Raw genomic sequence first — 16,738 nt, forward strand, 5'->3', positions numbered from 1 at the left:
GATCGAAAAACGGTCACCGATTGTAATGTAAGTTGGGTTAGGAATATCGCTATGTTACGCAAATGCATTTCCGAAAAACTGGAAGAGACTACTGAGTCCTAGAAAATTTGCTTGGACTCTTGCCATGACTATCCACTGCCCATTTCCGAAAAGTGGAGGAGGAATATGATTTCAACATGGCGAAAAATGACATGACTATCAAAGCTTTCTACTTTTAGAGGGTACCTCATGATGCTTTTAGTTTTATTCTGTCAAAGTTTGTGAGTACTCCAACAGGATAAGACACCCACAGGCTTCAAGCATTGAAGTACCAAAATAATGCAGGCACGGTATGCACAATAGGAATTTTAAGACTCATTCGGCCTATCACAGACAAAACAATGTGAACGTGACAAATTCCAATAGATGCGAGTATAGTAGGAGGCTATGAAAGGGCACACTTACTGCCGCTTGTGTCTTTTAGAGCGTGTACCTTGAAAGCCCCTGCAAAGATTATCATAGACACTGGATATGCAAACCTGAAAAGCGTCCGTCGTTTGTTTAATTCAATTGAGCTCTCCGCCTTTTTGCACCACAAGTGTTCCATTGCGAACGTTTCTGGCCTTTTGTTTCGGGCAATCAATGTTTTCCCAATTGCTAATAACTCCAGAAGCGTGATGATAAGTTCTACCTGCTTACGAGTGTTTTTGTAGAATACGACGAAAGAGTAGAAGTTGGGGGGAAAGCCTCGTAGAGGCTCCGATTGTTTTAAAAAATTGGTAGGTTTTTAGATTGAGATTGTGAGACTAAAATATAGATTCCAAAATAAAATTTTTGTGTTGGAAACAGAATGTACGAACGTAGAAACCCCGTAGCCAATGTACTGGCTATCGAACCATTGACATAGTTTTTGTCGAGATGATTGGATCACCTATGTGATTGCCAAACCATCGAGTTCGGATGGTGCCAACAGTATCTATTGACAACTTTCATCTAGGGAAACCGTATGGTAATCAGGAATATTTTGTTCCTAGCATATCAGGTTTGATAAGACGAGTCGTCTTATACGCCTCATGCAACGGAACCAGAGTTGTGTATGTTGCAAACATTTGGGTGCACAACGCAAATATTTGGTTTCCTATGAGACGCTTCGTATTTTCCTCCGGCATGCCACACACGGGAAATGAACCCGACGAGGACAGTCGTCTAGCCACTGCGTCTGTCCTACGACAGAGCCAGGAAAAAGGAAATGGCAATGAGGCCAAGATCTAGAGCTAGTGAATCCTAGATAGATGTTCCAACAAACAATGCTAAGGCTAAACAATTCTATCTACAACGTAGTATCAAATTGTAGCATTGTGTGGCTATAATTTATCAGTAACGCTGTAAACAGTCTTTTCGAAGTCCTCGTAATGCGTACGTACTCTGTCAATTCCGATGCGACCTATTGCTGAATATTCTGGACCAGCTAGTGTGACCATTGGTAGTAGGGCATATTGCCAAAGACGCACACCTCACCGTCAATTCATCAAATTGCTGGAGCATCATAACTTCTTGTGATTATGAAAGCTGGTCCGGCTAGGTACTATTAGGTTGTCTTTTTCGAAAACGCCGATCCACGCTTGGTCGTAGCGACATCTATGCTTAGGATTTTACGTGCACTGTGTCTTTCTTTATCCCGACAGCTGGTTCGCGTCATCTGGTGATCGGGTCGCTTTTCTTTTCTACTCTCAGCGTCACAAAAATATTCTTCAATACTATTAGTTTTGATGATATTCACGTGCCCACGCTGAAATGTGTCCTACAAAGACACATGGTTCGCCTTATTGACACGGAAGAACACGAAAGGAACAAGCAGATCTTTTTGCTTTCTGTCCAAGCCATCATCATTTCGAAAACGGACGCAAAACCTGTGCAACGACCAGTAGGTCCCTTGCACATCACATCTCATAAACAACTCTCGCCTTTTTCAATACTCTCCTTTCTTCAATAGCTTTATCATGTTGTTTCTTCACACGCTAGCCGTCGTGTATCTGCTGTCACTCGCCGCTCCGGTCCGGAGCTTGGTGTCACCGCGACCGATTGGTTCATTCCGTTCAATAAGTACCACTACTGGTACTGCAACAACAACACAGCTTTACAGTTCAATTGCGATCCGAATCGAAGACGAATCAGCACACAAGTACATGATGGCGCGTGCTAAGGAGTGTGCCTTTTCCGAAGCCACGACAGCCTCCGAAGCCCAACGATATTTGCACGAGATCCTCCACATTCAGAGTGGATGCGTCAGTGGCGTGCTCGCCTCGCATGATCTCTGCGACAACATCATGGAGACGGCTGAAATTGTCGCACATCTGCGTGAAAAGGTCCGAGACAATGCCGGCATGAGGTACGTATAGCATGTTGGCTCGGAATTAATTTAGCCAATTCTGTTAGCTTTTTTTTCTCACACGATACTCTCCTGTCTTATTGTAGTGTTTCTGCGGTAGCTAGCTCCTTGGTCCCTCTGTCTCTAGTCATTCTGGCTGCCAGCGTCTACGCTTTTGCGTTGCATGCTGGAACAAATACGCAACCCTTCACGTTGCAGGAGTGGGCCTGGGCTGCCCGTGACGGATACCTTCCGACCATGATTGCACACTTTATCACGGACGGGGGTTTGGCATCGGCAGATTTACATCCGCACGACGTCGTACCCTTGACGCCACAGGAATGGATGTGGGCTCTCCAGGGTGGCTATTTGAATTCCATGCTTGCCGAAGTCTACCACTATGGTGGTCTCGCTGTCGACTCGGCGGACACGATTGACGCCGGAAGCCCATTCGTTGCGGAAGAGTGGGCCATGGCCGTCAAGGGCGGTTATCTTCCGACCATGCTGTCGCATATGTATACGAATGGAGGGCTATAAGAAGCTATCTTGGCCAGTTTTTTATTATGGACCGCAATCCACCATGTATTTCTCGAGGACTACCGAAACCACTGTTGCTCGGTTCTTTTCTTTTGAAGTGTCTATCCCTCTCGCTACCATTTTAAACCAATAGACAATGCATAGTAGCACAAATGGTGTATACGAAGGAACTGAGTTTGAGTTCGACGCTGAATGGGATTCCAAATAATTACGTGGTATCGTTTCCACACAGCTGGTTTGTGATTTGATATCCACGTGTAGGTACATTTCTGGTCAACACGATATCCGGACTATATTGAATTAGTTCGTTGACCATTGTCCCGCATCCACGGAGACAATCAATTTGCATGTTGGTCAACCAAGCACACAAGGGGACTAGAAGTACAGCTTGCAAAGTGCTTTATAATAAAAATAAGTGAGCACATCATCCGATGTGCCCAAGGTTTAGACTAGTTTCATGACCGAAGGATAACCCCAATGACTACGTCACAGGTCATCCTCGTACACCCAAATCCGGGTCTGTATGGCCATACTGAATCAGTCCCCTCGAGCTAGAACCACAATAACCTTTAAGCCATGTCAAAGCTTCTTGTGCGTCTTAGCCCGATAATTCACACATTTTTTTACGCAGAGGCTGGCATCCACTTCCATTTTGGTAGCTTCTGCTTTGTTTCTGGGGTAGGAATACATTTCTGCACACCTGTTTTGCAATTGGTCTTTTACCAAAGCACTGTTCCACTCAACTCTCTCAATCTCGGACCTGGGACGCTCTTTGTGAGGAAGTCACTGATGTTTGTTTCGGTTGGTTCCTTTGCAATTAACACAATCCCAGCTGCCTGAGCTTCTCGAGTTCGATGGTAATTAATAGCATTGTGTTTCCTTTTCAATGCGGTCTCCGGTGCCGTTGAGCTTATAACAACCGATTGGTTATCACATAACACGCAAGTTGGACCATCCAAACCAACTCCAAGCATTCTCAATTTATACCGTAGCCCTTCTATCATATCAATAGCCGTCCGCATAGCACAGAATTCAGAGGAGTAGGTTGAGGACTCGACTGTATTTTGCCGCTTTGAATACCACAGAATTGGTGCTCTGTTCACATATATCAAAACGCCTGTATGCGACCGACGGGTCAACCGACATCCGGCATGGTCGGCATCCACAAAACATGTAGTTGATACCAACCTGCCTCGTTGTTCCGGTAGGTTTGGCGGTATCGCCTCTGCCGCTCCCGGATAAAATTCTGACCAATCCTTCTGAACAAATCGTTCCGCATCAAATGTAGGTCTAGTATCATCAAACACCAATGTAGACCGTTTGTGAGACTTCAGGTAAGCAAATATATGAAATAGCTGCTGTAGCTGTCCTTCCCGTGGTATCACGAGGAATCTAGACATCATCGCAACATCAACCAGGATATCAATTCGTCCCAGCTCACACATCCAACGAAGAACTCCAATGAGGCCTTGATAGTAAGTGATTCTCCTTGCATCTAACTCAGGACTCTGGTCTAGTTCCGGTCTGTAACCGGGCTTGAGTGGCGTTGACGCCTTCGAAGGAAGTTGCTTGTCAATCTTGGCCAACTCTGTTTCAACATCTGCAATTGCCGACTTGATGTAGGTTTCAGATGACATTGCCCATCGAATTTTCGTAGGATCATCCGATCCTTCAATACGCCATTTCTTGACTTCAGCACCTAGGTACGTTGTTGGCTCTGCCACTGTACCGTTCTTGAGGGTATTTTTGGACTCGAGAAAGTCCATTGTACGTTTGGGGTCATGGCTCACGACGAGAATGTCGTCTGAGTACACGAGGACGTACTCCCAGTACTTGAATCCGTCAGGCTTCGTTGCGGGTCTCATCCAAACATCTGGGTCGGCTCTGCTACTAGTATAGTCTGCTTCGCGCAATGTTGCGGCCATATGGTCACGCCATCGTGCTCCGCTACTTTTCAATCCGTAAAGTGCGCGAACAATAACGACGGGTCGTCCTGCGTTCGATCCGAACTCCTTCCCAGCGCGCGTCCAAACTTTCTCTTTTGTCGCTGCGTTCAAGTATGCGTTCTGTACGTCAGCCGCTAAAATGTCTAGATCGTTCAAAGCCGCCAATAGGAAAGCAATTCTCACACTGTCCCGAGATACGACACTTGCAAAAGTCATATCCTTAGGAGGATCTGTTGTATGACCACCAGCCACCAGGCGCGCCTTACGCTGTAATGAGAACGCCTTGATATCAAAAATCATGTGACAGGTGATTTCTTTGTGGCCGACGGGCATACGGTCATCGTCGCGAAATTCAAACGCAGGCATCACATTTTTCATTTCTTTCGCAATTCCATCGCGCCAGAAAGTGGTCCCCGTTTCTTTATTGATTCGAAGGGCTTCCCCCACAGAGTGAGGTAATTCAATTCCATATTTGTGCGAGCGCTTCCAATATTTCGACTTCACCTTTTTAATGGATCTGTCTCTCACACGAAGTGCTTGTCGCACCCACCAAGCAAACGCAGGTTCTTCCGCAATTTTATTTGCGACTGCATACTCAGCGACTTCCAACGGGTTCGACTCTTTCAGGTCTTTAAGAGGGACCCAAGTCGAAGTACCGTCTTTCCACAGTACTGAAAGCTTCCAGCCTTTTGTGGTCATTTGGGGTTTTCGTTCGCCATTTTTCAGTACAGTGAAGCCGTCGTCCTTGGTCACTGCATTTCCGTCGACTTTATGGTCGGTGATCTCCTGCATCAGGAGAAACTCGCGGCCTTCATCGTCAATCTGGGAATACATGTTTTCAGCAATGATGTTAGCAGAATAAACATTTGTGGATCCATCTGGGAGTTCGACTTCATACTCGCGGGTGTCTAGAATTGGGTTGCTGTTCCGAGTCCCCAGAGGGTTTCCGTCGGCATCGCGCTTCCGAGCTTTAACCACCCCACGTAACAATTCACCACCAAATGGAAGTAAAACTTCAGCTGTCAGGTACTCGTCCATGGATTCGGGCGTAAAATCATCAGCTTCGGCTTTTTCAGCAGCCTCTTCGAGCGGATAAAACTCTTTGTTGGCTACCTTTTCAAATAAATCGTCAGCTGGACCCGACACCAGGTTGCCGAGCGAGCTGTCAATTTCTTTGTTCTGTTCTGCAGTTTTGTTATTGCCAATTTTATTGTCAATGGACAAGTCTAACATGGCAAGATCAGCTTTAAACTCGTCCGTGCAGGACACATCAGGGTCAACTCGAGCTACCAAGGAACGCGCAATTGGGGAGCAGGACTTTGGTAAAATCCAAAAGGTCATGGCCTGCCCCACATCCGATGCAACCCCAATCCAACGACCAAGCTTTCGCTTAGGTTCCGGGAAAGAAGAGGTCGGATCAATGAACCATACTGGTTCATACCAGTCAAATTGTGCGTATTCTGAAATGTCTGGGGTCTCCCCCTCCAGAAGTTCCGTTGCGACGCGGCCGTTCAAAGCAGGCAGGCTAAGGGCTGTCAACCGTCGGACGGCCGACACCCATTCCGTACAGAAGCACCAAAGTCGTTTTGGTGCTCGGGATGCTTGTAAACGGTGGCGAACAGATTTCTTAATCTCTCGGATTTCCCCCTCAGCTCGATTCTGCCACTGACTGTGTGGTTCCGTTACGTGCCGTTGTATGTGATGGCGTTGTTCAATCTCACGCCAATGCTTGCCACCTCCCTGCTCTTTAGACCCATCATAAACAAGGTCACTCATTACCCCGACGTCCTGGATCCATTTCATGAGGGCATCCGGGGCATTCTGCTTGGATTGCAGAGGGTAAACGCGCGAATAGGCAGTGTTTGTGGTAAAAACCTGGGCACACTTGTACTGACGAATGGAAGTAACGGAGGAAAACATAGTGTCTGTGTAAACCTTTGTCCGAATGGTAGGGAATCGCAGATGAGACTGCCGGGTCCGGTACCGTCGAGTCAAAGGGTGCAACACAGTTCTCACGCCTTTCTGTGTTGTTACTTGCAGGGTCCGTTTGGCCGAATCTAAGCCAATATTCCATCGTCGCGACAAAACCTCAGGAGTCAACGCTGACTTTCGTTCGCTTGACGTCATACCGGAGACAACTCTTATGAAGTCGTCTGAAGCTGGGTATACGTCCGGATCAGCACGTCCGTCCAACCCGTCTCCACAGTGGTCGTCCGAAGCGACATTAACGCAAGCAATTAAGCGGTCCACCAATTTGGTCTCACAAAATTCAATTTCGGTTAGGGACCGAAATGTTTCGAGTACTCGTTGGGCAGCTGCAACAGTCCGAGTGTCACTCGGGTATGCTATGTAATGCACCTGGCCAGTGGAATTTCCCCCAGAGTCCACCAAAGATACGCGACGGTCACTTCTGACGGCCTCTTGCTCTCGATTGGCAAATTCAACCGAGCATGGCTCCCACGGCGCATCGGAGGTGAGTACAATATGCTCACACTCGTCCATTTCCTGTTGCGTGGGTTTCCGCGATTCCAAAAACAAGAATATACCGCGCAGCTGCAGCGGAATCCGTAAGTTAGAATCAGGAACATATAAGGAGTGTTGAGAGCCGGCAACATACTGCCGAGGGGCATCGTCGACTTCAATACCGTAATCTCGCATCTGGTTTGGGGTGAGTAGTGTGTTCTTCAATCGGTCCCCAAAGTAGAGAGCCTGATTAATGATTAGAATCACCACTCGTCCATCATCTGGTACCGTGTAGGCCGTAGCGACCGTTCCAATAGGAATATTTGTCATTGCTAAGTATTCCCCCGAAAAAGGTCGAACGGTAACGGACTTTTGCGAGTCACTAATGAGGATAGTGTTAGCCCCAGCAACGCATGTGTCCGCATGGGAATCCAATTCGCATCTAGCTCCAATGTGGTGATTCGAGCCTGAATTGACATCCCCAATACTGCGTGTAGAGGTGAGGGCAACTATTTCTCTGTCCGGTGCCTTGCGTATTTCAGTCCCCAAAACGCAAGCCACCGCGGCCGCATTTCACAATAGTTTCTGCTTCTTCGCTCCGTTTCCAGAGGGAGAAGCTTTATCCATGACAAATCCAACCGATTTTTTGTGTGCACCACGTCCAAATTGAAGACCGGCAGCATCGTCTATTGGTTGAGACTTATCATTGGCATGATCTTCTTTAATGCCTGCGGTATCCTCCCGCGAGACACTGTCAACACTGCGTTCCTTTTCTTCGCTTGGTTTGCTCACTTGCTTCTTCTTAGAACGCATAGACTTCACTTTCTCTTGCTGCTCTTTGGTAAGACTCTTCCATTCGCCTGGAGAATAACTACGAGCCAAAACTGGGCCCTTAATAGCGCCCGACTTGCTTCCTCCTTTTCCACCGCCACCTGATTTTCCACCACCAGATCCACCATTGGACGTCTGAACATCATTTATCTGTCGGGGCGTTGTTTCGGTCTTGATCGAAGATGAAGAAACGAACGTTTTCACAAAAAGCTGAGCCTCGTGGAAACTGTTCCGGTAGGTAGCATTAGTGCGAATAGTGTCGCGAACGTAACTCAAACTGGGATCTTTGAGTGCCTGCACCAAGTAGGTGACAAGCTGGCCATCCGGTAAAGAGGCCCCGTCAATTTCGACCAGCTCAGAGACCGCATATTGGAATTTCTGCAACAAGGTGTCAATGTTCCAATTGCGACTAGGACCGCTGTACGTTGTTGTTGACAAGATTTTGATTGCATCATCCCGACGAATAGATTCGTTGAGGGTTCCTTCTGCCTGTGCCTTCAACTTCAAAATAGCAGCGCGACCGTTCTTGCCCTTGTTGAACTCCTTAATGAAAGCCCATCCTGGGCCGGTCGTGGTAATTGCCTCTTTGAATTCATCAAAAACTCGCTTGTTGTCAATTACAAACTTGGGACCCGATAAAATCGTCTGGGCCACCAAGTAAGCATCCATGTCGTCATAATCTTCAAGGGGGGCAGTTTCAGGCTCCTCCTGGGTACGGTAAACATACGTGAGGGGGGTCAGCGAGGGACCGCGACAGCAACTCATGTACTGGTTCCAATTCTCGAAGAAAGAACGCCATTTGGTCATGTCCTTGAGGGGAGTAGGCTTGACCGGTGTCTGGGTCTTGGCCACCTCGCGGATTTCCTTTTCCTCTTCCATGCGGTCGCGGGCAAGCTGATCAACTTCACTCGTGTAGTCCTCAGCACGAACCTCTTTTCCAAGACGTTTCAAACGTTCAGCCCAGTGGATGATAACCGAAAGAGTTGACTTAGAGTTAAAGCCAATATGGATCTCCTTCTCGTTATCAGCCGTTCCAGGGGGATAAGTGCTCTTGAAGGATTTTCCACGGTGTTGCTTGTTCATCATATCGACAAGGGAGTCAAGGTCCTTAGTGGTCAAGCGGACCAAAGAGGACATAGAGCCAAACCCTTCCGACACGAGAGCCTTGCGGGTACCAATGTTCATTCCGGTCATGGCAAGAAGATTGTCATAATGGTTAACAACAATGGGAAAGACAGGGTTTTCGTTCGCAACGTTAGGATGTTCGATAACAGGGGCGACATTGGCTTGAACAGTTCCGTCAACGACAACAGCGTTGAACGCGTCGTCAATGGTAGGGTTGTTGGGAGCAATATCAGACATGGTAAGATGGTGGGAAATTTTTGTATACTGGTGAATACGGTATTTCGGAAAATTGCAGCTGAATTTTCAGAAAAGTGAAAGAAAACAGTGTTTGAGATAGAATTCGTAAATGACTGACATGAAAGAATGGCGAATTCTAGGATCTTTCCGACCCTTCTTCGGGTCATTTCAACCCGAATATGCCAGATGACAGAGGGCCAAACAGTACCACCGATTCCGGTGATATGTGATAGTAGGCCCAATGACATTGAAATATAGAGCAAACAAAAGACTTTTGAGATATGGATAACTAGATGTTGATCGCAAGTGACCATCTGATACCAATATACTTAGCTGATATCACCAAAGGATCCGAAGACCAATCGGGCCCAAAGACTTAAAAGCCGTTCGTTGGGAATGAATCGGGATCTGTTCCGTTTCGTTTCTCCCACTGTACGAATCCCACTGGTAGGTGGTTCGAAACGCACGACGCTACTGTCAAGTTCCACAGACCGGAAGAAACTCATGGCAGTCTAACGTCTGGCCAATCCACTCCTTTCGGAGCTGTGTGGGTGAGGGGCATTGTCAATGCCAAAGGGGTTGTCTGATAAACTGATTTGATATCCACGTGTAGGTACATTTCTGGTCAACACAATATCCGGACTATATTGAATTAGTTCGTTGACCATTGTCCCGCATCCACGGAGACAATCAATTTGCATGTTGGTCAACCAAGCACACAAGGGGACTAGAAGTACAGCTTGCAAAGTGCTTTATAATAAAAATAAGTGAGCACATCATCCGATGTGCCCAAGGTTTAGACTAGTTTCATGACCGAAGGATAACCCCAATGACTACGTCACAGGTCATCCTCGTACACCCAAATCCGGGTCTGTATGGCCATACTGAATCATTTGAGGCTACTTCCGTCACAATGGAGCCGTCTCGTTCGGTTTTCCCGTATCATTTTTAGGCATGCGTACTCTGTTTTTTTGCTCAAATCCGTACATAACTCTTTCCACTCTAGTAGCTCGACTAAAAAGACGCAAATCATCTTGGTGGAATGTTCCTAGCTAATGAATGTAACCATGTTTTAGAGCATAAAATAGCCTACTTTCCATGTCGGGACGACAAAAAGGCGGCGTCCCTACAGCGTTCATGTATGTTCAGAGACACAAAAAAAGAGTAAACTGCCCCATAGACGATAGGGAAGAATGACGCTCGGGATTGGGAAACTAAATCTTGCTCATTCGTCCATCATTTTTGAGGCCTCGGACATCAATTCGTGGCAACTAAAAACCCTCTACAAGACCACGGCCACATCTTTGCTGGACAAGCTAAGGTGTATCGCAGCTTTAATACACTACGATGAAGTCCAGCGCTCTCCTTTCACTGGTAATCTTGTTCGGCACTGCGAGTCTGGGGCAAGCCTTTGCTCCCGACCCTATCCAAGCACGACTTTCCTACCAATCCATATCATCGGCTGTCACCTCATCCCGAACGGATGATATGGAGCTGGGTAGCACAGCATCTTCCCGGCGAGCCTTTTTCCAAATTTTGAGCGCCTCGTCGTTGCTAGTGAAGCCTTTGTTGTTTCCACAATCCGTTGTCGCTGCAGAATCGACCAAGATTCTCGTATTGGGTGGCACAGGCTTTGTCGGTTCGCAAGTGATGTCGACGCTTCGAGATATGGGAATCGAAACCATTGCAACGTCTCGCGACGGTCGCGATGGAACTATCGCTTTAGACTTAACCTCGGAAAATGTGCAAGACCAGATCCAAAAGTTATCGCAAGGTTGTGCGGCTGTGATTTCCTGCGTGGGTGCAATTGGGACGGCCGACGATAAGGCCGTCAATAGCGGTACCGGGCTAGCGGCCAGTGCCGCCAAAGCGGCAGGCGTGTCACGCTTTGTCTACATTACGGTGGCGCCGGAGGTGAAAGAATTTGCTCGCGATATTGATTTTTTGAAAGGCTACATGGAGGGAAAATCGTTTTCTCGTGAAACCGTCCTCGCAGCGTTTGACGGCAAGGCCACTCTGATTGAGCCAACTTTTATCTATGGAGGGGGTTCCTTTGAGCTCAATCCTCCTCGCGTTGCTAGCTTTTATGGACAATTCATTGAGGGCTTGCTCTCGTCGTCGCCAATCCGTACCTTGGAACGAGTCCTGTCGCCGGGAATCATCAAAATCGCTTTGGAGCCGCCCGTTCCCGTCGAAGCCGTGGCGCAAGCCGCCGTCGCGGGTGCCCTGGGAAAGACAGACTCGATCCTCGATAGCTACGACAAGATCAAATCGGCGTCACGCACTCTGTGAGCTATTATGCGTACGTAAAGGGCTTGATGGATATCGTAACCAGGCAGCCATGTAGCGATAAGACTACTTAAATTAGCTGCACGCCCAAGAGCAACATGCGACACACGTAAAAAAGGTTTTTCTTTTTAATACACTAACCCATTATTTCCTATCAACTTCTTTTGTCACACTTATGGTCAACGCACATGCACGCTTGCCGAAAAATAGTCTCGGTCCACTCGACTATACTTCGTTTTCGTTTTTGGTGTTCGGCGGCATTGACATGGCCGCGATGCCGTCCTGGGTATCCGTCAGAATAGTGGGAGAGGATAACATGGCCGCTTCCCCCGTCAACGGATTGCTCATATCGTCCGTGTCCATGGCGGTGCGCACCTGCCACACAAACGCCGCCTCGTTGAGTTTTTCCAAACGATACGGTGTCAAAAAGCTGTGCTGACCCTTACGCATGAGTTTGAACTGTTCGCGTTGTTTGGCAACCCACTTTCCGAGTGCCTTGTTTTCTTTGTAATGCTGGGGGACCTTGCAATCGCCGTGAATTTGCTTGTACTGGAGTAACTCGTGGTATCGAAGTTCCCACTCGGGACGGTTGCGGACCTGCCAGGTAAAGCCGATACTTTCGAGTTTTTCGCGGCGATCCTTGGTGAGTTGTGAACTCTGTCCTTGCTTCCAGGCTTTGTGCTGTCTTCGTTGGTCCGTGACCCAGTCACCGAGTCCAGGGACTTCGCAGAGCCGGGGTACGAGTACGTGTCCGTGTTCTTCTCTATACTGCTGGAGGAGTCCGAAGAAGCGGTTCCAGTGCTCGTCACCTCGGGAAGTGACCGGTACGTGTAGAGATTCGAGGACGAAGGCTTGTTCTTCCGTCAAGGGCGAGGTCGTTTCGTTCCCAACGTAGTGCTTGTAGTCTCGCTTGAGATTCTGCAGCCACGTGTGGAGTTCGGGGTGCGTGTCTTTAGGAACATTGTAGTTGGAGTGTTCGGCCTTGAAGGCCATGAGCTGGAAGAAGAAGTGATTGAATTCGGCGTGGGGGTACGTGTTCGTCACCACGGCCGCCTTGGAGGCGTACTCCTTGGGAATCAAAGGCTGTGTCGCATCCGTTACCGCTACAACGGCTCTCGCCTCTGGCACGGAGACAGCGTGGGATTCGGGAATGGCCGCGGGAGGTGCCTGTCCTTCTGGATCCACCTTGGTCTTTTTGGTTCGCTTCGGAAGGGGTGCGGAGACGGAAAGGACCCTGCTCACGTCGTCTTCCTTGCGTTTGCTACTGCGCGTCATGGTACGGGACGCAGGAGGCTACGGTGGTGGGGGGTGTGGGATACGATACGAGGTAGGATGGAAGTTCCTGCGATAAGGTTACGGCACCTTCGTAAAACTATATTTCTAACCCTGCTCTTGGTCGAACCCAAAACAAAAGAAAGAGACCCACCCAACTACGACCGGGCGGCTGTGTGTGGGAGTGCGTGTATATGTGTACGTGTGTGTGTGTGCGGGGTTGCGGGTTTTGGTCGCGAGGCTTGGGCTTGGCAAACACCCGAAAACCTTGATGGAGCCAAAAAGAATTTCGGATCGCTGGTTTGGTATGCTGGATACCGTACGCTGGTCGAACCAGGACTCGTTCCCGGCGGGCGTGTGTGTGTGAGCGATGACACTTCTGTTCCTCTTTTCCTTTCATTGGTTGGTCGAATGTCTGTCTGTCGAATATCGTCCGTTGGAGCCGGCAGATGCATTCCACGAATTTTAGAGGCTCGGTCTATTACATACAGGATTACACCAACTGGCAAGGAAAGAGATTCTTTGGATGATTCGTACACATGTCCATACAGACCGCAGGCCTTTTTACAATTTAAATACGATGTCGTCGATATATGTCTGATTGCCTCGTGACTCGCCAGTCCTGGATACCGTCGGTCCCCAATCGCGTGTGTCGTTGACAGCCTCCGTTCGTGACGCGCTCGGGCTTGTCGTGTTGACACTCGTGTAGATATCGGAAGCCTTTTTGGAGGGCCGTTTCGGCCGACCGTAGCCATCCTCCTCTTCCTCCATCAACCATACAATCGTAGTCTGGTGTGTGTGTGTGTGTGCGTCGTTTGTTTGTTTCTTTGTTTAATTATTTTTTTTTTTGTTTGTGAGTTGGTTGTCTTTTGGATCGCCAACCATTTCTCGATCTCCAAAGCGAGTTTCCTTTTGTCGTTCGATTCTGGACCAGTTCTTCGCAAAAGGCACTCCCTAGTCCAAAGAGAAAGATGCTAGCCTCGCGCCGAGCATTTGCACATTCCATCGTCGTGACCCGACGAGTCGGTCCTCATGGGGCTGGAAGCAGTGTTGGGAGACTCCCGGTCGGTCGCGTGGGTACAGCGTCGTCTTGGTTCCCGGGAGACCGCGACTGCACCGTCGCGACGATCACGATGACGACCCATACCGCCAAACGATTCCTCTCCAAGGCGACAGCGGTCTCGTCCGACCCTTCCACCGGCACACCAACGCAAAGTACTCCGCCCATCAAAGAGACCGGGTCCAGCAAACCCTTCGTGTCCACCACGGAGCGCAAGTACGAATTCTTTACCAACGTCGAAATCACGCCCCGAGAGCACGTCGCTATTGTTCGCTTTGATTGCCCCAAATCCGTTAATTCCATCAGCTTTGCCATGGCGGAAGAAGCCAAGAAACTCTGGAAGGACGAAATTGCGTCCAACAGCGACGTGAAAGCCGTCGTATTCTCGTCCGCGAAACCCGACATGTTCATTGCCGGCGCCGATATCTTTGACATTAAAGCCGTCGAGAATAAGCAGGACCTGATTCCCTTTATCGCCGACGGTGTGAAATTCTTTCAAGACATGCGAGGCAAGGGTGTCCCTCTCGTGGCCGCCATCGACGGACCCGCCCTCGGTGGTGGTCTGGAATGGGCGCTCTGGTGCGACTACCGTATTTGCACGGACAGTTCCAAGACCAAAATGGGACTTCCCGAAGTAAAGCTCGGGCTTTTGCCCGGTTTCGGCGGCACGCAGAACTTGCATCCCGTCGTGGGCTTGCAAAACGCCATGGATATGATGTTGACGGGGAAGGATATACGTCCGCACCAGGCCAAAAAAATGGGCTTGGTGGACCTGGTTGTGGCGCAGGCCTCCTTGGAACGTGTCGCGATTGATTCGGCGGCTGCTCTGGCCAACGGATCGCTCAAAGCCAAGCGCAAATCCAAATCTATGTTTAACAAGATCCTCGAAGACAACTCGATCGGGCGCAACGTCATTTGGAACCAAATTGACAAAATGGTGCAAAAGAACACCAACGGCAAGTACCCGGCACCCTACGCCATTATCGATTGCGTCAAATTCGGTTTAGACAATCCCTCACAAAAGTACCAGCATGAACGTGAGGAATTCGCTAAACTCGCCGCGACGCCGGAATCGGAAGCACTTATTGGTATTTTCGACGGCATGACGCAGATGAAAAAGCACTCGTTCGGTGCTGATGCCGCCATTCCGGTCAAGACCGTGGCTGTCATGGGTGCGGGGTTGATGGGAGCCGGGATTGCCCAAGTAACGGCAGAAAAGGGGATCAAAGTCCTACTCAAAGACCGCAACGACGAAGCAGTCGGTCGGGGTCAATCCTACATGACGGAGAATTGGAGCAAAAAGCTCAAACGCAAGCGCATGACACAGTATCAGTACAACCTGAATACTTCCAACGTCACTGCACTCACCGATGATAGTCCGACTTGGCAACGTCATTTCGGAAATGCTGACATGGTGATTGAAGCCGTGTTCGAAGATTTGGATCTCAAACGCAAGATTGTCGCCAACGTCGAATCCGTCACCAAGGATCACTGTATTTTTGCCACCAATACATCCGCCATTCCTATCGCCGATATTGCGCAGGGCGCTTCGCGTCCGGAAAACATCATCGGTATGCACTACTTCTCACCGGTACCATCCATGCCCTTACTCGAGATTATTCCACATACCGGTACGAGTGATACCGCTACGGCGACCGCTTTCGAAATTGGTTCAAAGCAAGGCAAAACCTGCATTGTGGTCAAGGATGTCCCCGGCTTTTACGTGAATCGCTGTTTGGGTCCGTATTTGGTCGAAGTGTCGGCGCTCGTTCGGGACGGTGTACCGCTCGAGGCACTCGATAAGTCGCTCAAGAATTTCGGCATGCCGGTGGGCCCCATAACACTAGCCGACGAAGTCGGTATTGACGTGAGTTCGCACGTGGCCAAGTTCTTGTCCAATGCCGACCTGGGAGTACGCATGGAGGGTGGTGACGTCTCTCTGATGGAGCAAATGATTGGCAAAGGATGGCTGGGCAAAAAGTCTGGTCAAGGGTTCTACACCTACAAAGGCAAGAAAAAGACCATCAACGAGGAAGTACAAAAGTACGTCAAGGACTTTGCCACACGCGACTTGAAATTAGACGAGAAGGAAATCCAAGATCGCATCGTGAGTCGCTTTGTGAACGAAGCGGCCAAATGCTTGGAAGACGAGATCATTGAAAATCCTGTCGTTGGTGACATTGGTCTGGTGTTCGGTACAGGCTTTGCCCCCTTCCGGGGTGGTCCGTTCCGGTACCTAGATCAGGTCGGCGTCGCATCGTACGTAGATCGCATGAACACGTTCACCGACAAGTACGGTCCGCAATTCGAACCGTGTCAACTACTGAAGGATTATGCCGCAACGGACAAAAAGTTTCACAAACGGTAGAAAGTAACAAACGACTTCGGTGCATGCCGACAAGAGTAATACACCAAGGTTATTATCAGGTTGTTTGCCTTTATCAAGTGGGAAGTAGACCTAACTCTTCCCTATTACAAAGGTATATTTGCACAGGAAACCGAAACTAAGGGAAATTTTGCGAAGAGTGGATCAGGCGGCGGCGATGACTTGCTCAATCTAAACAAAGAAGCTGGTTGTAGTGGTCATTCTTTGGGAGTTGGCAATGTATCCAATGCGAGAGCAAAAAAATC

At 48.9% G+C, this 16,738-nt stretch overlaps 5 protein-coding genes across 5 annotated transcripts; 3 read left to right on the top strand and 2 right to left on the bottom strand.

Moving 5' to 3' along the window:
- The first annotated feature begins 1,879 nt into the window (after positions 1-1,879).
- On the top strand, positions 1,880-3,273 carry PHATRDRAFT_45514 (predicted protein). Its single transcript, XM_002179603.1, has 2 exons — positions 1,880-2,368; positions 2,455-3,273. Exons 1-2 carry the CDS (start codon positions 1,980-1,982, stop codon positions 2,882-2,884), a joined length of 819 nt encoding a protein of 272 aa, XP_002179639.1. The 5' UTR covers positions 1,880-1,979; the 3' UTR covers positions 2,885-3,273.
- A 2,465-nt stretch (positions 3,274-5,738) lies between these two features.
- Positions 5,739-9,486, bottom strand: PHATRDRAFT_35237 (predicted protein; the record flags this gene model as incomplete). Its single annotated transcript, XM_002179807.1, has 4 exons — positions 5,739-5,798; positions 5,845-6,499; positions 6,953-7,780; positions 7,871-9,486. 4 exons carry the CDS (start codon positions 9,484-9,486, stop codon positions 5,739-5,741), a joined length of 3,159 nt encoding a protein of 1,052 aa, XP_002179843.1.
- A 1,314-nt stretch (positions 9,487-10,800) lies between these two features.
- PHATRDRAFT_45515 (predicted protein) lies at positions 10,801-11,886 on the top strand. Its single transcript, XM_002179604.1, has one exon. The coding sequence runs from the start codon at positions 10,834-10,836 to the stop codon at positions 11,776-11,778; it is 945 nt and encodes a 314-aa protein (XP_002179640.1). The 5' UTR covers positions 10,801-10,833; the 3' UTR covers positions 11,779-11,886.
- Positions 11,887-13,128, bottom strand: PHATRDRAFT_45516 (predicted protein). Its single transcript, XM_002179808.1, has one exon. It carries the CDS (start codon positions 13,048-13,050, stop codon positions 12,001-12,003), a length of 1,050 nt encoding a protein of 349 aa, XP_002179844.1. The 5' UTR covers positions 13,051-13,128; the 3' UTR covers positions 11,887-12,000.
- A 1,292-nt stretch (positions 13,129-14,420) lies between these two features.
- On the top strand, positions 14,421-16,475 carry PHATRDRAFT_35240 (predicted protein; the record flags this gene model as incomplete). The annotated part of the gene is made up of 1 exon (XM_002179605.1): positions 14,421-16,475. One exon carries the CDS (start codon positions 14,421-14,423, stop codon positions 16,473-16,475), a length of 2,055 nt encoding a protein of 684 aa, XP_002179641.1.
- Between the last annotated feature and the right edge of the window lie 263 nt (positions 16,476-16,738).

This window comes from Phaeodactylum tricornutum, chromosome 7 (assembly GCF_000150955.2).
Source record: "Phaeodactylum tricornutum CCAP 1055/1 chromosome 7, whole genome shotgun sequence".
Taxonomy (NCBI): Eukaryota; Bacillariophyta; class Bacillariophyceae; order Surirellales; family Neidiaceae; genus Phaeodactylum; species Phaeodactylum tricornutum.